At 41.7% G+C, this 25,119-nt stretch overlaps 2 protein-coding genes across 2 annotated transcripts in view; one reads left to right on the top strand and one right to left on the bottom strand.

The window, feature by feature from the left end:
- The window catches only part of LOC122557639 (putative GPI-anchored protein pfl2), a 20,958-nt gene extending 7,417 nt beyond the window's left edge, over positions 1-13,541 (bottom strand). The window contains exons 1-2 of the mRNA XM_043705428.1: positions 13,425-13,541; positions 1,021-1,819 (exon numbers count right to left, since the gene is read on the bottom strand). Coding sequence (XP_043561363.1) covers positions 1,021-1,780 — 760 coding nt within the window. The 5' untranslated portion in view covers positions 1,781-1,819; positions 13,425-13,541. The remainder of the gene's footprint in view (positions 1-1,020; positions 1,820-13,424) is intronic.
- The window catches only part of ano3 (anoctamin 3), a 559,677-nt gene that overhangs the window by 449,738 nt on the left and 84,820 nt on the right, over positions 1-25,119 (top strand). Inside the window, exon 16 of the mRNA XM_043705429.1 lies at positions 23,581-23,663. Coding sequence (XP_043561364.1) covers positions 23,581-23,663 — 83 coding nt within the window. The remainder of the gene's footprint in view (positions 1-23,580; positions 23,664-25,119) is intronic.

Consider the following 25,119-nt stretch of genomic DNA (forward strand, 5'->3'; position numbering starts at 1 on the left):
TTCGTACCTCATTTTTTCTCTGCGTATTTCCTTCTTAGTAATCCTCTGTTGTTCTTTAAAAGCTTCCCAGTCCTCCGTTTTCCCACTTATCTTTGCTATGTTATACTTTTTTTCTTTTAACTTTATATGTTTCTTAACTTCCCTCGTCAGCCACGGCCACCCATGCCTCTTCCTAGGATCTTTCTTCCTTTTTGGAATGCACTGATCCTGCATCTTCTGCATTATACACAGAAATATCTGCCATTGTTCCTCCACTGTCATCCCTGTTAAGGTATTGCACTATTGAACTTTGGCCAGCTCCTCCCTCATCCCTTTATTCAACAGAAATATTGTCACTTCCGATTGTACCCTCTCCCTCTCAAATTGCAGATTGAAGCTTATTGTATTATGGTCACTACTTCCCAATGGCTCCTTCACTTCGAGGTCCCTGATCAATTCTGGTTTGTTGCACATACTGACAAAAAACATATAGAAGTGGCCTAGCCTATGTGAATGAACTAACTAGAGTCTCTGTGTATGTAATTCAAAGGAGTGAGTGCCCAAAGAGATTTCTAACTGGTGGCTATATCTTACTGAAAAAAAGGATTATTGAAGAAAGGATGTAATTGGTTAGAGATAGATCAGGAGAGTCAATATACCTCTTGGTGACAGCCCATGCAGCAACTGGAGACCAAGGCTCCATGGCTCAAAGGCAGAGCTATGGCCATCAAAACACATCCCTGTGACTCCCACCTGTTATCTAGAAAGGTTTCCCTCCATTCCAGAGGGTCAACTACCCTGGGTCCCTAAATTCTTAGCTTTACAGACTTGTCCAGAGGCACCTCAATTTTCAATCAAGCTCCTACTGCCTGACTCCACCATAGACCTGTCCCCATCTTTTCTAGTGGCAAAGCTACAGCATCAGGGGTTCTAGTCCTCTGATCGTTCATTGGGTTAATATGTTTCAGGATCGTGGATTCATGCAGCATTTGGGGCAGAAGTGTGTAAGATCTACCTTAGTATTTAAATTTAAATCTTTACCTTTCTCAGTCGATGTGGCAACAGTTGTAGTAATGATGGAACTAATGGTAGTTGTTACATCAGCTGGACTTCTTGTGGTACTCTGATGAAAAGTGGTGGGAAGTGAAGCTAATGTGGTTGAAGTACTGTTTGTCTCATTCCCTGGAGCAGTTGTTGAAGTGTTGCTAGATATCGTTGATGTAGAAGTTGCAGCCGTTTTGTTCCCTGTAGTCGTATATTCTGTGGTAGCTGTATCATTAGACTGGACTGTGGTTGCTGCAGTGGTCATGTTCAAATTTACCGTCACATTAACATCACTGGTGTTTTGGAATGTGGTAGACATTAACTCAGTCGTGCTGTTAATTGTGCTGAAGCGACTTGTCATAGACAGTGTCACATTTGGGTTACTTGTGCTCTCTACAGGTATAGTTGATGCAGTTGAGACATTAGCAGCTCCCACAGAAGAATTGACTGGTGTTCCAGTGCTACTGGGAGTGGATAAACTGCTCATATGTGAAGTGGATGTTAGTGGGCTGCTGCCTGTTAATGCTACAGAAGATGTGTTGGTATTGGCCATGATGAGCATTGTCGTACTCATAGTTGTTGGAAAGGTAGATGAAGGATCTACTGATGATGTCATCTTCCCTGCTGAGGTGAGAGTGACCGACGTTGATGAGGTTTCATTGTTTGCAGGTGAAATCGATGGTGTTGAGGGTGTTCCAACATCCCACAGATTGGATATTAGGCAAGTGACCATTAAAAATGTTCGAAGTGATGCCATTGTCTTCGATATTCCAATAAATGTCTTTGAACCAGAAACCTAAAAGAAAATTTGAGCATAGTTAAGAGTGTATCATAACAGTGTCCTTTTGGAGCATTACTGTGTATTTTTGCACAAGAACAGCTTATTTCGACAAAACATAGCAAGTTTCTTCTAAAATAGAGTAGAATAGAATGGCAAAACAAGTTGAAATTGGATATTCATTTAATGGAACTCGAAACCCATTGCATATTACTATGAACAAGTTTGAGATTAGATGGGAATTGTAACTGCCCATTTCCAATGCAGAAAGGAAGTTAATCTCATTGTCCTTCCCCTCCTCCCGAGAGTGAAGGCTGCTACATGCTCGAGCTCCCACTCAAGTCTTGATGTACCCCTCTGTCTGTGTAATCAATGTCTAGTTGAGCTGATACGGTTCCAAAGCAGCTGATGAGCTGGAAAGCTCAGGGTCCACTGATGGGTGCTAACGATGTGGCTTCAACACACACAAAATATCGCACAATGGGGAGCTGGTCAATGTGACTTCTGAAGCTAAACATTACGAGAAAAAACAAACCTTAGATAGAGATGTTCTACATTTTGTTGAATTATGTAGTTTTATCTCAATACTTAGCCAGTTATGTTTTCCTGTGCTCCCTTGACACCAATCATACGTCAAGTCGAAGATCTATTTTCCTTACTGCACAGCTACCCCTCTCCTTGGCCCTCTTGCCCCACTGCTGGCACTAAATATATTTAGCCTTTGCAGACTGTTAGCATGTAAGGATGTCACCCAGCAGAATTCTTCCTGGCAAAGTGGCATGCAGGAAGAAACAGCTCTATTTCAGACTTATTGCTCTAATGTAGGGGGTAACAACTATTCAAGTTTGAGAAAGCTGCAGCTCTCTGTAATGTACACAGTCCTAACATACAAGCAAATGTGCAATGACCTGGGGTAAGAGTCCTTCAAATCCTTCAAGTTATGGCTGAACTGATTGTGACCACGAATCCACATTCCCGCCTAGTCCTGACTGCCTTTAATGCCTTCCTTACTGAAACCTATCCATAAGATCAAAAGAAATAGGAACATGATTAGGCCTACCAGTGCCTTGTGCCTGCGCTGCCATTCAATAGAATCACTGCTGATCCAACATTCCTCACGTCCACTTTCCTGCTCTTTCTCCATAATTGTCAATTCCCCGGCTGATCAAGAATCTCTCTATCTCAGCCCTTAAATATGGATGACACTGCCCCCAAAACTCTCTGTGGCAAGGAGTTCCAAAGTTTTTCAACCCTCTGATAGAAGAATGCCCTCCTCATCTCTGTCTTAAACCAACATCCCTTTATTCTGAGACTGTGTCCTCTGGTCCTAGACTCTCCCATGAATGGAAGCACCATTGATATGTCAAACCCCTTAAGAATCCGGTGTGTTCCATTGAGATGACCTCTTATTAATCTAAATGCCAGTCAGTAGAGTACTACCTGTTTGGCTTTTGCTGGTAAGATAGTCCTGCCATGTGGAGGGGTCATCTAAGTGAACCTTCTGTGAACGGCCTACAATGTAATTATATCTTTCCTTAAGTAAGGGGACTAAAACAGCTCTCCATACTCCAGATGTGGTCTCTCCAGCACCGTGTACATCCTGATGTGGTCTCTCCAGCACCGTGTACATCCGGATGTGGTCTCTCCAGCACCCTGTACATCCGGATGTGGTCTCTCCAGCTCCCTGTACATCCGGATGTTGTCTCTCCAGCACCGTGTACATCCGGATGTGGTCTCTCCAGCACCGTGTACATCCGGATGTGGTCTCTCCAGTACCGTGTACATCCGGATGTGGTCTCTCCAGTACCCTGTACATCCGGATGTGGTCTCTCCAGCACCGTGTTCATCCGGATGTGGTCTCTCCAGCACCGTGTACATTTGCAGTAAGAATTTCCTACTGTTACGCTCAAAATCCCTTGAAACAAGGGCCAACGTTCCTTTAGCTTTCTGTCTACATTCTGCCTTAAGGCAGACTTGTACATTTTGTTTTTTTACCTTCATTGTTTTCTTTTAACTTTATTACAGTATCCATCTGCTTGTCGTAACATGAGGAAGTTATTTTTTAAAGTTAGCTTTAAATCATGGGGTTTGATCCATCAGAGAAATACTGGGGTGATAAACGACAGGCAGGCAGACAGTATTCAGTAAAGTTACAAAAAGGAAATAAAGATAGATCAAGCTGGCATTCCACAACAAAGTTATCAATATCCATAAAGAGCAAAGATAAGTTCTCATGTTATGGGTGTGTGCAAAATGCTGTTGTTGCAAAATGTGCATCCAAAACACGTTAATCTGCTTTACACTGATCCCAGGTGCTGACTGATAATTGATGCAATTTTAATATTTTCTATTCTTATCACAGATTTTCAGAACCAGCCTGTGTTCTGTGTATTTGTTTGAAACTTGTCAGTGTCGAGTCATAGAGATGTACAGCATGGAAACAAACCTTTCAGTCCAACTCATTCACACCGACCAGATATCGTAAATAAATCTCGTCCCATTTGCCAGTGATTGGCCCATATCTCTCTAAATCTTTTCTGATTCATATTCACATCCAGGTGCCTTTTAAATGTTGTACTGGAACAAGCATCCAGTACTTCCTCTAGCAGCTCATACCATACGTGCAACACCCTTTGTGTGAAAAATATCCTCTTAGGTCCCTTTTAAATATTTCCCCCTCATTTTAAACCTATACCCTCTAGTTCCGAACTCCCCTACCCAGGAAAAAAGCCTATGGCTGTTCTCCCTATCATGATTTTAGAAACCTCTATAATGTTAGCCCTCAGATTCTGACACTCCAGGGAAAATAGCCCCAGCTTATTCAGCCTCTCCCTATAGCTCGAAACCTCCAACCCCGGGAACATCCTTGCCAATCTTTTCTAAACCTTTTCAGGTTTAACACCTTCCTTCCACAAATGTTAGTGCAGTGTGCTTTCCAAACCTGAAATTGAAAATCACACAACACCGGGTTATAGTCCGACAGGTTTATTTGGAAGCATTAGTTTTCGGAGCGACGCTCCTTCATCAGGTACTTCCAAATAAACCTGCTGTTGTGTGATTTTCAACTTTGTCCACCCCAGTCCAACAGCCCAACACCTCCAAATCATTGCTTTCTAAACCTGCTCCCTTTATGATCCCACTTTGGAGCTGGGAGGAGGGTGGGGAATTTGGTGGTGTTGGTGGCTGGCTTCATTTGTAAAGTTTCTAAGATAAGACAGCACCTAGTTCCCTTCCACAGCCTCAAGATTAAGTCAGTTACGCCATGTCCACTTCAAGAGAAACCTAATTGTCTAATTATGCTCCTCCAGCTTATGATCTCATTACTTCCTCTATAACTACTGCTCTCTTTTTAAGGAATTTACAAATTATAATCATACATCCTAACTGCCCACAGAATTTTCTTTAAGCATTATAATTGAACAAGTAATTGCTTCTTTAATTATTTTAAACTGCATCCTCATGTTGTAATATCAGCAACTGTTACAGATGATTTATCAAATAGGAACTTCACTCATTTTGCAATGAAGTAGGACATTGGGAGATTTCTGTCTTAAAACAAGTTTGGTTTATTTTAGTTATAGAGTCATACAGCTCAGGAGAGGTCCTTCAGCCCATTGAGTCTGTATCGAACCGATCTACACTAATCCCATATGCCAGCACTGAGCCCATAGCCTTGAATCATATGATATTTTAAATACTCATCCACATACTTTTGAAGGTAGTGATATTTCCAACCTCTACTATTTTCCCAACCAATGCATTGCAAATCCCCTCCATTCTCCGGGGATAGGGGAGGGTCCGGGGGAACATTTTCCTCAACTCTTCTTGAAATCTCCTGCCCTTTACTTTAAATGTATGTCCCCTTATTATCAACCCTTCAAGGAAGGAAAACAAAGTCAAAATCACTGTATCCATGAAAATGAACAGCTTCATTTTGTTTTAACTTTTAGGTTAATTAGTGTTCTAATAATGGCTCAAAATTTAACAACTGGGTATATAACTCCAGATCTTAAAAGCTGGCATGGCGATCAAGGGGTTAATGCAACCTAATGCCTTTGATGCAGATAGTTCTTGTGTCACAATGGTAGTGTCCCTAGCTCCGAGTTAGCAGGCCTGGGTTCATGTCCACCTCCTTCAGAGATGTGTGATAACATCTCTAAACATGTTGAAACCTACCAAGTATTCACAGACAGTTCTTTGTTTAGGACCATATTAGTGGTCAGTTTCACCTATGTGGAAGGGATCAGCCATTGAACAAAATGTTGCAACGATTTTACAAAGAGAAAGTAACAGATGCCAAAAAATGTTGAACTTATGATTGTAAACCAACAGTAACCAACATGACCTACTTATGGATATTTTCCTATTGTACTACAAATAGGTTTCAGACAGTCCTTTTGCTTAATTTATGTGAAAAGTCAGGGCCTTTATTTCGGATGTCATCGAAATCACACACCTAGATTCTTTACGTAGGCTGTGCATGTTTTCAGCAGATAATTACCAGCCGTGTAACCAGTCCTGCGTTACTCATTGATTGCAACACTTCAGTAAAGCTCTCATGCGTCTTGTGTCAGCAATGTGTGCTTATCTCTTGGATAAGATTTGTTAAATATAAGACCAAGTGAAATAATCAGTAATTGTGTGCATGCAGTGCAGAGATTGGTAACTGAACCTGGGCTCCAGTGATTTTTGTCCTGATTGGGTAATGTTTACTGCCCAAAAACAGTGAGGTTTTTTTATGCCTGAGTCCAAGTCACAGGGTGGTGTATGGAATTGGAAACATTTCAGGTTATGATAATTGCAGCTTGTTGAAAATTATATTGATGAAGGGCTTTTGCCCGAAACGTTGATTTTACTGCTCCTTGGATGCTGCCTGAACTGCTGTGTTTTTCCACCATCACTCTAATCTAGACTCTGGTTTCCAGCATCTGCAGTCATTGTTTTTACCACCTTGAAAATTATATTGCAAGAGGGTCCAGTTACACTATTATTTTAGTGTTGATGTCTACCCACTTCATGAATCTACCTTACTTGGATTCAATTACACTTCACTAACAGCAACAGTTTACATTGAGCTAGCCCCTGTGACTTGATACGACATACCCAAGCATATGACATACTCATAGGAGCATTATCTAACACCATTAGATACTGAGATGTTTAAGGAGATATTAGAGATGATGACCAAAGCTTTCATCAAAGGGTTAGGCTTTAAAGAGCATTTTAGAAGAGAGAAACGCAGAGAGGATTTTAGGAAGGGCATTCCGAAGCTTAGAGCTGAGGCATCGCAAGGAAAAGATCAGGAATCACATGACTCCAGGTAATAATCCAACAGGTTTATTTGGAATCACAAGCTGTCAGAGCATTGCCTCTTCATCAGGTGAGGGTGCATCCTCTCATTTTTATCACAGTACGTCAGTGGAGTTAGATCCTTGCGAGAATACATAAAGGTTAAATTAAAGTTCTCTTTCTCTTCCTTTCTTTGCTTGTGGGCACTTATTTGTTTTTGATGTGTCACTGGACTTACTACTGCCTTTTGTACCATTGTTGCTTTTCCATGTGAAGTTGAAAACGCAAAGGAATGTGAAAAACAGACTGATACATTTAGGAAGAATGAGGAGAGTCAGTGTAAACGCAGCAACAGGTTTCTAAATGGGGTGCAGCCTCCATGATACCCCCTGATCTCCATGAACAAAGATGGGCAGAAGAGGTGGAAAAACTAGTTCAAAAAGTGCATAGGATTATTACCTTTATAAATACAGACATAGAACATTGAACTAATTGTATTACATTTAACCTGAATAAAACATTGCTTTAAAAAATTGTTCATGTGATGATAGGATTGTTAGCCAAGACAGAGTTTATCACCTGAGCTAATTGCCCCTGAGAAGGTGATAGTGAGTTACTTTCTTGAACTGGTGCAGTCCTTGAATTGTCGGGATAACCATGGTGGTGTTAGCTGGGGTTTTGAGTATCTTGATTCTGTGACACCACAGGTGTAGTGATATGGTTCAAAGCCACCACAGTGTGTGGATTGGAGAGAAACCTACACATGGTGATTTTCCAGTATCTGCTGGCCTTGCCCTTCGGGATGGTATTGGTTGTGGGTTTAGAAAGTGCAGTCAGAAGAGCTGGGGGAGTTGCTGCAGTGCACCTTGTATACGCTGTTGCCAAGGTGTGTCCAAACCTGAATGTTGTCCAGAGTATGCTCCGTATGGGCATAGGATTCCTCAGTATCTGAGGAGTCAGGAATGGTGCAGTGCACCTTTTATACACTGTTGCCACGGTGTGTCATTCACAAAGGGAGTGAATGCAGACGGTGGTGGATGGGGGACCAACCAAGCAGGCTTCTTTGTCGTGGATGGTTTTATGCTTCTTAAGTGTAGTTGGAGCTGCACCTATCCAGACAAGTGGAGAGCATTCCACCACATTCTGTCTTCTTCTGCCTTGCAGGTGGATAGGTAGTACAGAGACAGGAGGTGAGTTACTTGCCACATAATTCCTGGCCTCTGAGCTTCTTTTGCAACCACAGTAGTTGTGGGGCAGTCTAGTTTAGTTTCCCTGAATGGTAACCCCCAGGAGTTTGATGCTGGAGGATTTAGCTTTATAAAATAGTAATAATCAAGAGGAGAAGGTTAGATTATTGTTTGTTGTAAATAGTTATTCTCTGGCACTTCCATGATGCAAATCTTTCTGCCATGATGCTATTCTTACCTCCCACCTATCAGTCCAAACCTGGATGTTGTCCAGACTATGCTACGTGAGGGCGTAGGATTCCTGAGGATCTGAGGAGTCATGAATGGTGCTGAATATTGTGCAATCATCTGCAAACATTCCCACTTCTGACCTTGTGATAGAGAGAAGGTGATCAATAGGACAGCTGATGGGGCTTTGACACTGTCCTGAGGTTACACATTATCTTGAATATTGTTTTCAGTTCTGGGAACTGAGCTTTGAGGAAAATATGAAAATTTTAGAATGTTCGTAGAAAAGATTCCTGATCCAGGCTCCAGAGAAGAGTAACTTCAATTGTGAGCATAGAATGAAAAAGCCTGATCATCTTCATCAATAATCTTCTGTCTATCATAAGGTCAGAAGTGGGGATATTCGCTGATGTTCAGCACCATTCACCACTCCCCAGGTACTGAAGTAGTCTTTATGTTCAAAGTAACAAGATTTGGACAATAGCTAGGCTGGAGCTGACAAGTACCAAGTGGCGTTCATGCCACACAAATGCCAGGCAATAACCATCTCCAATAAGAGATAATCTAACCATCACCACCCTTTGACATTTAAAGACGTACCATCACTGAATCCCCTATTATTAACAATCTGGTGGTTACCATTGACCAGAAACTCAGCTGTACCTGCCACATAAACACAGTGCTTGCAAGTGCAGGCTTAGAAGTAAGGAATAATATAGTGAGCAACTCACTTCCTAACTGCCCAAAGCATGTCCACCCTCTGCAAGGCACAAGTCGGGAGTGTGATGGAACACTTCCCACTTGCCTCGATGGGTACAATTCCAACAACACTCAAGAAGTTTCACAACATAAAGGGCAAGGCAGCCCCTTTGATTGGCACGAGATCCATAATCATCTACTTGCTCCATCACCGATGCTCACAAGCAATGTGTACTATCTCCAAGATACACTGCAGAAATACACCGAAGATCCCTTCCAAGCTCATGACCACTTCCATCTCAAAAGACAAAGGCAGCAGATACATGGGAACCCACCACCTGCAAGTTCCTCTCCAACCCTCTCACCATCCTGACTTGGAAATGTATCTCTATATCTTCAGTTTCACCGGTTTAAACTTCTGCAACTCCCTCGCTAATGTCCATGTGGGTCCAACTACAGCACATAGACTGCAGTGGTTCAAGAAAGCAGCTCACTACCACCTTATAGACAAGAGTGGAGAGGGAATTTTATCAAGGTGATCAACTTCACGAGGAGTCAAGTTAAAGAGAAAGACAGTCTTGCTGTTCGGCAGAACAGTCATGAACCAAAGGACAGAAATTTTAAAGTGATTGTCAAAAGAACCACAGATGGAATGAAGAAAATGTTTTTGATGCAGTCACTGTGATCTGGAATGCACAGCCTGGGAGCTGGGTGGAGGTGGATTAGCTCGTGACTTTCAGGAGGGAATTTGATGAGTAATTGGAGAAGAAAAAATTCAGGGCTACAAGGAAAGCTGAAGAGTGGAACAAGCCAAACTCACTCTCGCAGTCTGGTGGCACTGGTTGCGTGGCTCAAATAACTTCCCTTTGTGCTGTGATAAGTCTATGATTTTTTGATTACCATAGAGATAGTTCCTTTGTGTATACTCATGGTACCTCATCATTATTGACCTCCTTTCTGCAATATTTCTGTTCAGGTTAGGTATTCAATGTCACGTTGTAAAGGAATCGTGGTCTTTGTTTCATGATCTTCTGTAGAAGGGTCACTGGACCCGAAACATTAATTCTACTTTCTCTCCACAGAGGTTGCCAGACCTGCTGAGTTTTCCAACAACTTTACATTTTGTTTCTGATTTTCAGTGTCCACAGTTCTTTGTTTGTTTTTGTCTTTGTCTTTTCTCATTGGAAATAATCTAAAGTTGGGTTGCTTACCTCCAACCACAATCTTAACAACCCAATTTCTGATTTCATCATCTTGTTGAGGTTGAGTTCCAGTGGTAGCACTCTTGGCATTTAGCTCAATCCATAACTGAGTTTGAAACTTTATCCAGCAGCTGAGACCAATGACTTGCACCTCCAAAGTTTTGACAGTCACCACCTCTGCCTTTATTCCACCACAACTGAAAACATGTCATCATTCTTTTTGTATTGCTGTATTCAGTCCTCTTGAACTCCATCTTAAATAAACTCCAGATGTATCCACAACCTGGCTGCTTATAACGTAATCCTACACTAAGTTCCATGGAATGAGCTGCCGGAGGATGTGGTGAAGGCTGGTACAATTGCAACATTTAAGAGGCATCTGGATGGGTATATGAATAGGAAGGGTTTGGAAGGATATGGGCCGGGTGCTGGCAGGTGGGACTAGATTGGGTTGGGATATCTGGTCGGCATGGACGGGTTGGACCGAAGGGTCTGTTTCCATGTTGTACATCTCTATGACTCTATAACTGTTACCTTTACCCTGAATGGTACCCATTCACTTCCTGTCCACTTTCCTCATTGTACTCAACTTGTTGAGAATTTATCTAGCGCCTTATCTAGCTTTAGTTCACTTCTGACTGCAGAAGTCAGCCTCCTGTCTGATTTATCATCAACTGAAAAATACCCTCAAATCGTTTTAGGCCCAATATTTTGCTTTCTTCAAAAAAAAACTTTCAGTTTTGCAAAGTTTCATTCCATTTTCAAGAGTATTCTTAAAACAGTTCAATTACTCTCACTGAATCTCAACCAATTCTTAGCTATTCCACTCTACCTGTGAATTTGTGCATGGAACTTTGTTCATACAGGGTTTTGTGGTGCAGTGGCTAGTGTTCCTGCTCTCTGAATTAGAAACCTTAGGTTTGGAGTTTATTTCAGGACTTGATGACCAAGGATGGTCCATCCATGAAAGAAGTTCAGTGTTGACTTGCAGATCTGCCCAATACACCCCAATAGAAAGCAGAATGTGGAGAGCGATACTATGCTATCATGTGAAATGGATAGATTGGTCCCTCTAACTTCACCATCCGCAGCTCCACACAAAATGTGTGCACAAGATCATGTTGCCGCAGAGACCTGGACTCATGTGAACAGCAAAACACCAACGCCATTCTGCTAATTGCAGATATATATATGGATGCAAAGGTAGCACTAAATACCCAAGTCATTATGTTCATTGGCAAGCATGTTAAAACAACAGAGTATCTTAACTTGCAGGACTTTTCACTGTATGCCGTACAGTTCCAGCCACAACGAAAGGATTTTCTGATATCATAGACGTTCCGCCCCTTTATAACTCTGAAAACCAGCTGTAAATCAGACAGCAATTGCTGCTGACACTCAGCATGGTCACTGGATGTGAAATATTAACTCTGCTTTCTTAGCACTGAGACTGCCAGACCTGCTGAGCAATTTGTGTGGTTTGTTTCAGATTCCCAGCATCCGCTGTTCTTTGTTTTCTATTCTAATGGTTTGTTATGAGTTACTCGTGCAATGACATCCTAATGTGTACAGTTTGATTCTCTTGTGTGTTTTCATTTTCTGTCTGCAAAGCAGGTTTTTAAGATACCTTCCTGAACTTGGCAGAATTATCAAAAATCAGGAGAGGTGTAATGAGATAAATTTTCCCTCAAGAATCTATGATTTTAAGACATTGTCTTAAAAGTTTGCAGCAACTTAACAGAGATACATCTCAAAAAGATCGACTCTAACTTATTTCCAAAGCCTTGTATCTTTTACTCTATGCTAGTATCTGCATCAAACATAAATCAGATACAAATACAGTTACATTCACAGTCTCCTTGAGTAAGTGCCTCTTATTGCACTAATGTAAAATATTATTTTCATGCAAACAGGTACATGATTAGATTCCCTACAGTGCGGAAACAGGCCCTACGGCCCAACAAGTCTACACCGACCCTCCAAAGAGTAACCCACCCAGACCCATTTCCCTCTGACTAATGCACCTAACACTATGGGCAATTTAACATGGCCAATTCACCTGACCTGCACATCTTTGGACTGTGGGAGGAAACTGGAGCACCTGGAGGGAAATCCACACAGACACTGGGAGAACATGCAAACTCCACACAGACAGTCGCCCGAGGCTGGAATTGAACCCAAGTCCCTGGCACTGTGAGGCTGCAGTGCTAACCACTTAGCCACCGTGCTGCCCAATGTTATAATTTAGTGGAAAGAGGTGATTTAGTATTACAGATTGTGAAGGAATAGCTGTCAGCTGTCAGCTGATGGTAAAGAGACATTTTTTCTGCTGTAAATCACATCTGCTATCATCAGTTACCCATATAACAGGTTTCCACAGTTATCTATTTAGATGGAGTTGGGTGGGGGGTGGTAAATAGAAAATCCCAAACACAAAGATGAGTTGGTTTGTGTTCAGTGTAAACACAAGAAAAAGTTGCTAGTTATAATGTACGATTTAAGCAGTGCTGCAAATTAGTTCAGCACTCCTGTAAGAAGCGTCTCAAAAGTAGGATTGGCAGAGGTCTGGGATCAGGCCCTGGCGTTCATAATCTTCACTGACACTGAGAGCTTCAGGAGCAAGGCTGGAGTATTTATGCACCAACCCCTGCCCCACCCGCCCACCAGCTCCCCCAAGCCGACCTTGTGCTAGTTCTTATGGCAAATAGTTATAGATATGGAAGTGTTAGCTTGTCATGAAAACATTGACTTGACAGGCAGCAGCAGTCTCTGCAGCCAGAAATCAAAGAACTACACTTAATTTACACAACCTGCAGTGTTGTTTAGAGTCAGGAATGTTGACCCATTGCTCCAAACAGCTGCTGTATGCTTTCAATACTTAAATCATTTAACTGTAGAACTGAGCACTGAACATTCATTAAGCAGGTGTTGGCAGGGGACTGTTCCACATCACTCAACAAAGATAAAACTCTACTTCAAATCCATGCAGCAGTCTAATAATAATAAGGGAATACTTACTTGATGTGATGTACTTCAGATTATGTTTAAGAAATGCTGGAATGGTTTGTGTATCCAAGTTGACAGTGTCCTGTGTTGCTCAGGTGAGTGAAACTGTGTGGTGGTGAAATGGATGTGATGATTGAATTAAAAGAGTAGGTGTGGTCTCGTACCTCTTACACTGAGTGTCAGAACCGGATAGACCTGATTAGCCATTTCTCTATTCATCCATGAGAAAGTATTCATTTACATTGCACAGAGGACAAATATATCTTCCAGAATGGTGAGGTGGGTGTGTTCTGTACACCTTAACCATGTCAGAGATTTTACACTGTTATGTTTGTGTGACATAGATTCTTTAGTTTGGTTAGTCTTATCGGCGACCTGCCCAAACTCAGTTCATCTATAATTCACCCAGCAATGCTGTAAGAAAGAGTAGATCTACAATGGAATAGAAATGATTTTGGCAAATTTCTCAGCATGAAATTCCTGTAATTCACAAACCCGTCCCTTAAGAATTTAGGTTAGATTGGATTTCCTGGTAGGGTGAAAGGGAGAATTTGCATTTACAAATCCCCTATCACACATTGATTTAATTTATTATTGTCATATACCGAGATACAGTGATAAGTATTGTCTTGCACGGTAACCAGACAAATCGTGCCTTACATAAGTACATCAGGCTAATAGGACAGGATGTAGTGTAGCAGTTAGAGAAGGTGTGGAGAAAGATCAACTCTAATATATGAGAGGTCTGTTCATAAGTCTGATAACAACAGGGAAGAAGCTGTTCTTGAATCTGTTGTTTTTGAGTTTGATTTTGATTAATTGTTACCACACGTACTGCGGAGCAGTGGAAAATGTGGTTTTGCGTGCTCTACAGGTAGGTCGTACCATACAAAGTGCATCAGAAGAGCAGAACAGAGTGCAGAATAGAGTTTGTAATTTTTGGAGAAGATTTGTAGCTCAGGTTTATGGATCAGGTTGTGAGAGTGTTCGCTGAGCTGGTAAATTTGTTCTCAGACATTTTGTCACCATGCCATGTAACATCATCAGTGAGCCTCCGATGAAGCTCTGGTATTCTGTCCCACTTTCTACTTGTGTGTCTTGGTCTGTTACGGTGGATGATATCACTTCCTGTTCTTTTTTTCAGAGGTTGCAATATACAGTGTTACAGCCACAGAAGGTGCAGAGAGAGAGAGATCAACCTAACATTAGAAACGTCCATTCAAAAGCTTGATTACGGCAGGGAAGATGTTGTTTTTGAATCTGTTCATATGTGTATTTAAACGTTCACACCTTCTGCCCGATGGAACAGGATGGAAGAGAATACAGAACATCAATTATCCGAATTTCAGATTATCCAAACAAGAGCTCAAGGTCCCGTAAAAATGTTAATAAATTTAAATAAAAGGACAGCAAGAGCAGGCAGTCGAGGCAGGTGGCGGGAGCACAGGGATCCCTGTTCCTGCTATTGCCTCCACCCCCACGGGATCCCTGTTCTTGACATTGTCCCCACCCCCACGGGGATCCTGTTCCTGCTATTGCCTCCACCCCCACGGGGATCCCTGTTCCTACTATTGTCCCCACCCCACGGGGATCCTGTTCCTGCTATTGCCTCCACCCTCATGGGGATCCCTCTTCCTGCTATTGTCCCCACCCCCACGGGATCCCTGTTACTGCTATTGTCCCCACCCCCACGGGGATCCTGTTACTGCTATTGTCCCCACCCCCACGGGGATCCCATTCCTGCTATTGTCCCCACCCCCACGGGGATCCCTGTTCCTGCTATTGTCTCCACCCTCACGGGGATCCTGTTCCTGCTATTGCCTCCACCCCCACGGGGATCCTGTTCTTGTTATTATCCCCACCCCCACGGGGATCCTGTTCCTGATATTGTCCCCACCCCCACGGGGATCCTGTTCCTGATATTGTCCCCACCCCCACGGGGATCCCTGTTCCTGGTATTGTAGCCGCCCCCACGGGGATCCCTCTTCCTGCTATTGCCTCCACCCCCATGGGGATCCCTCTTCCTGCTATTGTCTCCATCTCCACAGGGATCCCTGTTCCTGGTATTGTAGCCGCCATGGGAACCCTGTTTCTGTTGTTGCTGCTGCCCTAGGAACCCAGATCAGTTGTCTGAACAATCCGTTATCTGAATGAAATGTTCAGATTATTGAGGTTGTTCTGTATAACCAGAGTGGGACGGGTCTTTGAATATGCTGGCTGTTTTTTACACAACAGTATATAGGGTCAATGGAAGGAAGGCTGGCTTGGCTGCTTTCACAATTCCTGCAATTTCTTGTGGTCTTTGGCAGAGCATTTGCCATACCAAATTGTGATGCATCTCGATAGGATGCTTTCTGTGGTGCGTCGATAAATATAGGTAAGAGTCCTTGTGGACTTGCCGAATTTCCTTCGCGTTTTGAGGAAGTAGAAGTGTTGCTGTGCTTTCTTGATTGGAGCATTGACGTAAATGGACCAGAACTGATTGTTGGTGATATCTACTCCTAGGAACTTGAAGCACTCAACGACCTCCACCTCAGCACCATTGATACAGACAGGGGTGTGTCCTCCACTGTGCTTCCTACTGACACTGAAGGAGAGACTGTTGCTGTTGCACCACACCACTGAGCTGTATGTCTCCTCCTTGTACTATGTCTTGTCGTTGTTTGCAACCCAATCAACTACGATGATGTCATCAGCAAATTTGTAAATGCAGTTAGAGCTGAATTTGGCCACACTGTGGTGGGTGTATAATGAGTATAGTAAGGGGCTGAGTACACCGCCTTATGGGTACTGGTGTTGAGGATTATCGTCGGGGAGGTGTTGTCACCTATCCTTACAGATTGCGGTCTGTGGGTCAGGAAGTCAAGGATGCAGTTACAGAGGGACAACTTGAAATAAAGCAGCAGCCAATAAATAACGTTTGAAGTTTAGTTAGTTCATATGTCAGAAAAGACAACTAGCAATTGGTACATAGCATACTTCCACAAAATACAATGGGATACATGACCATTGCACACACTTCAGAATCTCACCTTCTGGCAGAGACATAACATTGATTTTTGGAAATAGATATTAAATGGATTTTTGTTCCAATAACTTGTGAAACTTAATAAGAACCAAAAGAACTGCAGATGCTGTAAATCAGAAACAAAAAGATGAGTTGCTGGAAAAGCTCAGCAGGTCTGGCAGCATCTGTGGAGAGAAATGAGAGTTTACGTTTCAGTTCTGAGAAAGGGTCACCAGACCCAAAATGTTAACTGATTTCTGTTCACAAGTACTCCCAAACATGCTGAAATTGTGAAATTTGTTTTGTAAGTTGACAACAGTGCGACAACATTTGTAGCCAACTATTTAAAGGCCTTGTTCATTAATCAGCTGATCAGTTGGATAGTTGAAACATTTAGAAGTAAAGGAACATTCATCTTTATTATCTTTTGCTATTCACACAGTCTTGGAAGGTAGCCCGATTAGATCAATAGGTGTTCAATAAATAATGCAAATTTGAGAGGAAATGAGATTTTAACAAGCGTTCGTACTGGATAGGAGGGAGTATGGGGTGAGTGACATTATCGTAACTTAAATGTGGGGGTGGGGGTGGGGTTCTGCTATTGTGAATGATTTGGAGGTTTTGTTAGTCTCTAGAAGAGGAAGGGCAACCTTACAGAGATTTTTAAAGTGATAAAGGAATTTAATGAGGGCGAGAACTATTTCCAATTACGAGTGAGTCCAGATCAAGGTATAAATGGTACCTCGATGTGGTACAAATGAGCAAGATTATTCAAAGTTTGACACCTTTTGCATGTTACTGAGGGTTGCAATACAAAAAGCTTCAGCAGTATTCTCTCTTACAAAGTGAATAAATATGAGAAAATCATTAACAGATCAAACAGAGAATTTCAGTTTGAGGCAGGTAGCGTTGATTAATCTGATGGACAGTGGGATGGACGTATGATGAAAAAGGGTTTAGACTGATGGAGAACCAGGTGGGAAAAGATCTTAAACAGCGAAATTTATTTATCTCATTAACTTCAAACTCAAGTGAGCAGAAAAAAGTGAAAGCAACTGGAGTAAATCGTGGAGTTTATAAAGGCGTAGAAGAAAACATGTGAAATAAATCCTTTCAAGTCTGATGCAATTTTAAAAATAAATTTAAAGTAATTGGTGTTAATTTTGTGAAGAAAACTGACAAAATATATCTGACGTAAGTGAAAGAAAATCAGCAAAGCATAAAGGCAAATATGAAACTTGCAGCAGGGGATGAAAGTGACATTAATTTAATGATATTTGAAGCTTTCATTTCGATGTCAGGCGTGCACATTCCCATCAAGGGCAGCTCATTCAAATGATGACGTTGTATTAGGGTGTTGCAGTATCACACCCATGACTTTCTACATGTGTAATCTCATCTGCATTGTCCTGGAATGTCGCAAACAAAGTGCTTAACCGCAGTAAACTAAACATACACACAGAAAGAATGTGCTTGCTCTCCCCTCTAAGAAACAGGTTGCAGAAATTAAGGTCTGGGAACAAGCTGTATAATTTCTTAGAATGTGAGAGATCTGCATTTGGATCCTGGAAACTGTCCTATTCCTGTTGGACAATCCACCTTTCTCTGTTGCTAGTATTTGCTCCTCAGCATTGTTTTTTTTAGTTGATTGCATCATCCCAGTATTAAAGACAGAGGAAACACCCTCTTGGTTTGGTGAAATCAGTAAAACTAGGTGATAGCCTGTCGCCCATTGACTTCAGTAGAAGTGACAATGAGGAGAGAAGTAAGAGGACAGACAACCATCAGTTCTGCCATGCACATCGTTAAAGATATGCTTTGGGGGGAGGTTATGGGAGGAACGTCATCCATTTGCCATTGTAATTATTAAAATGGTGTTCACACAGAAATTAAAATAGGTTGCAATGGGTTTGGAATCCTATCCAACCGTTAATGAAGTCTCCCCTCTGAGCAAGTAATGAGCCTAAAGACAGGGTTTCACAAGCTATAGGTCGTGACCCCCAGTGAGCTGATGAGGCATTATTTTGAAGTTGCAAGCTTCATTTCAGCAATGGTTGCCCTGGAGCTCAGGTTGAATATTAAGAGTTGTGAAGCCCATTTCAATCCATGCTCTTTGAGGCCCAATTGCTGCTACTGCTGCAAAACAAAGATGTGTGAAAAGGTAGGTGCTCTTTACAAAAAAAAAATCCCTGCTGTTTAAATATTTCTAACCATGCACAACGTGAAGGGCACAGCCCCATAACCTCTGTCAACTGTGCTCAACAACTCTCATATCCCTAGGATTTTCACAATGGGGTGACATGAAATGGGGTCATAATGAAAACATATTTGGGAAGACATGCTTTAAGCGTTGGCTCACTTTAGAGTTTCTTCTTGCTGATTATTACTCCACAATGTTTATAGCAGCAGATATTTCTTTTATGATTCAGGTCTTTGGATCTTTCGATAACATTGTGATCCTATTAAGGAGAATTAATATTTAAAGAATTGTCATAGTATACAATTTTGTTTGCTGCTGATGGCCCACAGCACTTAATAGATTCAGCATACAAATCAGGAATGGAGGGAGATAACAGATGGAAAGTTACACCTGAGTTAAACCACTTCTCAGATGAGGTGGGGAAGGCAGGACCTTCATGAGAATTGAATCCGCACTGCTGGCATCATCCTGCATTGCAAACCAACCTTCCAACCAACTGAGCTACCTGACCTCGAACTTAGTCACACTTCCACTAATTTCACCATCCTGGTAACACTTCCGGTACTGCTTGTGATTCTTTTAACTTGTCACTTGATGATATAATCAGATTTATTTAAAATTAAGAGCTTTTGGAGCGCTGCTCTTTCGTCAGGTGAAGACTATAACTTGGTGTTGTGTGATTTCTGCCTATCTCCTACCCCAGTCCAACACCAACACCTCCACACCTGGGCAGTACAGTCTTGTTCTAATGAGGCAGATTTGCGTTTACAATATAGCATTGTAATCCATCATTTTTGTCATTATTGAATTTTAAATGCATGCATTATTTTGTGAAGGGATGTGTATTTGAAAGTCTTGAGAAGGAGCATTATTCGGGAAAGCAGGTCACACTTGCATTGAGGAATAATACCATCACTGTGGCAACAGCACTGAGCGCTCAAAGCTATTAGCATAATTATGCCACCTCCCAACTTTACAGAGCAGCACGACAATCTGTCTTTTGTTTGTATTATTCCTTTGGTTTCATTTTACATTTAAAGCTCAATTACACTGACCCTTTTCCATTGAGGATGTGAGGAGGTCTTTGTAAATGTATGTCATTTTAATTATGTGGAATTTCTTTTTATGAAAGTAAAGGTGGATGGCTCAACAAAGTGCCTTGAAATTTTTGAAGGATCCAGAAGTATCTGAGGGAGATTTCTGCAAGCAATCATCTGATATCACTGTTAAATATTCTTCAGGGAAGGCTTTGTGTTCAGACAGAGGAAGCCCTATCTTCCAGTTCACTTTGTTACCTTGCTGCTGTGCTTCATTTCATCTGGGTCACATGCAAGTTTTGCTCCTTATGGTGTGACTGCTCTTGTGTGAGAAAGAAAAAAGATAGATCAGGTCACAACTCCGCTCTATTCGATGATAATGGTTAACAGACTTGAGCCACACAAAACCTGATGACTGACGGGCAGTTGAATTCTAAAGAAGTGTGCATCCTGCATCATGAAGCTGGAAAGGCAAACTCTATTTTATTGAGCTATTCACATGGGAACACCAACACCCTCCCAAGGCACTCACCATCCTGACTTGGAAATATATCGCTGTTCCTTCCATGTCACTGGGTCAAAATCCTGCAATGCCATGCCGAATGGCATCACCCCTGGATACGGGCTGCAGTGGTTCAAGAGACAGCTCACCATCACCTTCTCAAGGGCAACTAGGGACAGGCAATAGATGCTGGCTCAGCCAGTGACACCCATGTTCCACGAGTGAATTTTAAAAAAATCATCTTCAATAGTGACCAAATAAGACATGGAAATAAAGGAAAACGGAATATACAAGAACACTCAATGGGTCTGTTGGGTAAAGGGCTAGCTGCACCTTTAACTGAATAAAAATTACTGGAAAATGCTTATAAGGAGCTGTGTCATGAATAACATTCCCTCTAAACTGCATGGCTGCTCAGAGGTTCTGTGCATGTTGATCACTGTGTTGATGCATTGACTTCAATGCCATGCAAACACCTCAGAGATCTGCTCAGCAGAAAGGGAATTACAGAGAATGTAGGTCTCAACATCAGGTCACATAGAACTGGGAGCTGTGTGTGTAAGATTTCACAGGTGTCCTCCCCTACTCTCCCCGAATGTAGTCTACATACTAAATACAAGCTGTAATTGTTCACTGACATCAGTGCGGGTTTACCTTCTATCACTAACATTAAAAAAAAAGCAAAAAGCACTGCTGCAAATCAGAATCAAATGCTGAGAATTCTGGAGAAACCCAGCAGATCTGGCAGCACCTTTGGAAAGAGAAACAGAGGTGATGGTTTGAATCCAGCATGACTCTTCAAAACATACTGGGTGCGAAACGTGAAACTCTGTTTCTCTCTCCACAGATGCTGTCAGATATGATCTTGCTACAAGGTCAGGCAACACCCTATGAAGAGAGAATCGGGTTACCATTTTAAGTCATTGACAATTCTTCAGGACACTATGGACTGAATCTTCAGTCGTCAAGCACTTATTACCTGTCTGAATTGTGGCCAGCTGATCAAAAATACTGGGGAAGGTGAAATTGTGGACATTGTGTTGGTTCCTGAAATGGAACAAGGAACTGTGGATGCCGGAAATATGCAATAAAAAGAGAAATTGCTGGAAAAACTCAACAGAGCAGGCAGCATATGTGGAGAGAGAAAAAGAGTCAATGCTTTGGGTGCATTGCCTTATCTTCTACCTTGTGGAGTCATTATGTTTCAGTGAAAGTCTAAAGTTGGTCATTCATAGATGGTGAAAACCCTTGGAAGAATCAGCCTAGGAAGGACCAGTTTCTCTGCCAAAGGTTTATCTGTTCATGGCTACATCAGTAATTGTTGACATTTTGGACAATTCTTCCTCCTCAGAATACCTCAGTTGAGAACTCTGGCTTGAGGCTGTGGATTTCAGATGTTACATGGTCTATTACCTAAATCTACTTGCTCTTTTGTTTTGTTAAGCTCTTATAAGAAGGTAAAAACATAATTTTGGCTCTGACTATGACAGATTGATGTTTGTGTAGATTTGTATAATCACATGAACTTTGTCATATTTTCCTTAACACTTTCTTGCCACATATCTTTAACTTGTATTGACAATAGGAGGGTCATTTCAACTGGCAGCTTGATTATAAGTTTGCATCATGTCTCATTCCTAATCTCAGAAAATCAACACAAATTGACCATTAGATGCTTCTCTTGAAATAGGAAGGGTCTCTTTCTCGATAGATTCACACTCCCAATCTCTCCTCTTTTCTCTAGATTTTTATCTTTGTGGATGGATATACTGTCCTTTAGATATATAGTAATGCTAAAACAATGCTTTAGCTAGTGTCTACTCTCTTAGGTCCATGTAAATGATTCCATGGCTCCATTCAGAGAAGGCCTGGTTAGATTGCCTCACCTTTATCCCTCAACCAACACCAAAAACCAGTTATTTGATCATTTGTCTTATTGCATTTTGGGGCATTCTGAGTTTGTGGAAGATGCTATTTAAATGCATTTTTTTAAATGTTGTGATAGCGGGTATGATTTATATATTAATATATTTTATTGTAGAGTTTGGATTTTGATCTCATGGCATGTTAGTATCCCTTTATCTGTATGAGAGGGTTTAGTAATAAATGTGTCACTCTTTCTGGAGCCCTGGTTTAAAACCAATATGTCGAAAGTGAGGACTGCAGATGCTGGAGATTAGAGTCGAGAGTGTGGTGCTGGAAAAGCACAACAGGTCAGGCAGCATCTGAGGGGCAGGTAAATCGGCGTTTCGGGCAAAAGCTCTTCATCAGGAAGGGGATCTGACCAAAATGTCACTTTTCCTGCTCCTCGGATGCTGCCTGATCTGCTGTGCTGTTCCAGCACCACACTCTCGACTGAAAACCAATTTGTGTCAGGCGGGAGGTGACTGGTACCCATCTTGGGTGATAACGTAAATTTGTTTATATTGTGAGAGTTTTATTATTTTATTTTAAGAGGATGATCAATAATTGATTTTTTGCGAGGAGAAACTCATAGATTGGAAACCTTTAGGGACAATTTGCAGACGAACCGTGTGTAACCGTGGCTCAGTGGTTAGTGCTGCTACCTCACAGCGCCAAAGACCCGGGTTTGATTCCAGCTTCGGGTGATGGTCTGTGTGGAGTTTGGACATTCTCCCGTGTCTGTGTGGGTTTCCTCAGGGTACTCCAGGTTATCCCCCACAGTTGGAAGATGTGTAGGTTAGGTGGATTGGCCATGCTAAATTGCCCATAGTGTCTAGAGATGTGTAGGCTCAGTGGATTAGCCATGAGAAATGCAGGGTTACAGGGATGGGGTAGGGGGTTTGGTCTGGGTAGGATGCTCTTGGGGGGTCGATGTGGACTCAATGGGCCAAATGGCCTGTTTCCACACTCTAGGGATTCTATGATTCTAACTGACTGAGGCTACATGATGGAGAAAGGAAATATTTAAAATTAGTTCGTTTGAAAATTCTTGACCAGAAATGTTCTATGAGAATCTTGAAGGGGTTATTTGAACCTAAGAGAGTTTCAGGTCAGTTTTGTGAATGATCAAGAAAAATAGCAATCAAATTCTCAAGGCGATGAATTGAAAGAATCAATTAATTCAAACCTATAGATGTAATACAGAAGGGAACTCACCCCTTGTATTTGAAATTATGTTGGGACAGATATGATTTTGTTTTGGTTTTGTGTATTTTGAGATCTTCCAAACAGTGTTATATGAAAATAGATTCATTTGTTCCATTTTATCTTCATTAAACTTCTGTTTTATTGTCAAAACCAAATCTGAAACCTGACATGCTTATGTTTCAGAGAAAGACCACCTCTTTAAATAAAACAAAATATGATCTGTCAAGCTGGATTTCAGTCACGGGTCCTGAGCAGTAATGGCAGCAGCAGAGATCATAAGAGTCTCTAATCTTGTATTTGTATAATTATAGCCACAGTGTTCCTGGAGTTCTGGAAAAGGCGTCGAGCTGTTCTCACTTATGATTGGGACCTAATAGATTGGGAAGAGGAAGAGGTAAGTTTGAAAAACCTTTAATGAAATGCATGCTGCTTATGAAATGTCAAGCACAAATTGAGCACCAGGAACTTTCCGAACACGCAAAAGCATGGAATAGGGAATAAAGTTGATTTAATGTAATGCTAGTTGTAAAGTTAAGTTTCAGGATGAATAAATAAAGGGTATCAGTTGATTATCTAAGTATCTTGAGCCCATGTAAAAAGGACTGTGATGACTCTTCACTTGTACATTAGTTGACCTTCCTGAACGTCACATAGGAATTTAATTCCCCACTGGGGTGGAGTTTCTGTCTTAGCACGAGGTTTTGTGGGACAGTCATATCATCCCTACTCTGAGTCCAGAAACTCCAGTTTCAAATCCATGCCAAGACTTATTGGTCATGGAAAATATGTTTGTAGACAAACGGGTTTATAATAGGTTAGAAATCGGCAATTAGTGAAAAAAAACACAAGCAAGTCGAAGACTTCAGCTTTGTGAATAGTCTTGCAAGAAGATTTTACAGATTACAGGAAAGAACAGGAAATAAGCAGTTAGTCAAGCCAAAAGATCTGATATACAGGATCTAAAACTCTGGAAAATGCTTGTGTTGCAGAATAGTTGCGTCTTTGGATGGAATTTTATTTTATGGGAGCACCAATTATATGGGCTACGGTGAGAAATGTGGTGAAACCACGTGAGGAGTCCAGTGATGGCAATCTGACACAAGGAACAACTTTTCACTAAGTTCTGGAAGTAGATTTGTGATTCTCACTGGGAGTAGCCAGTTCCATGTTAAGGGGCATGGATCATTGTTTGTTAATGGCCTTATTAATTGTGCATCTTACCCCATTTATGAGCAGCTTTCTATCATACCATTTACTGGGAGCAAACTAGATGCCAATGATTAAGATGTTGTGAAACTTGAAAGGGTTCAGAAAAGATTTACAAGGATTTTGCTTGGGTTGGAGTTTTCAGCTACAGGCAGAGGCCGAACAGGCTAGACTATTTTCCCTGGAGCGTCGGAGGATGAGGGGTGATTTTATAGAAGTTTTTTAAATCATGAGGGATATGAGGTGAATAGTCAAGAATAGAGAAGTCCAGAGATAGAGGGCATAGGGTTAAGGTGAGAGGGGAAAGATATGAAAGGGACCTAAGCGGTAACTTTTTCACACAGAGGGTTGTGCGTGTATGGAATGAGCTGCCAGAGGAAGCATGTTGCGGCTGGTACAATTACAACAGTTAAAAGGCATCTGGATGGGTAGCTGAATAGTAAGGGTTTAGAGGCATATGGGCCAAGTGCTGGTAAATGGGACTAGATTAACTTAGGATATGTGGTCAGCATGGATGTGTTGGACTGAAGGGTGTGTTTCCATGCTGTACATCTCTATGACTCTATGACTATAAATAAGCACTTGTACTTGTGATTTCAGCTCTGGACTTGCTCCAAATCCATGTAAGACACCAGACATCAACA

Source organism: Chiloscyllium plagiosum, chromosome 16 (assembly GCF_004010195.1).
Source record: "Chiloscyllium plagiosum isolate BGI_BamShark_2017 chromosome 16, ASM401019v2, whole genome shotgun sequence".
NCBI classification, from domain to species: Eukaryota; Metazoa; Chordata; class Chondrichthyes; order Orectolobiformes; family Hemiscylliidae; genus Chiloscyllium; species Chiloscyllium plagiosum.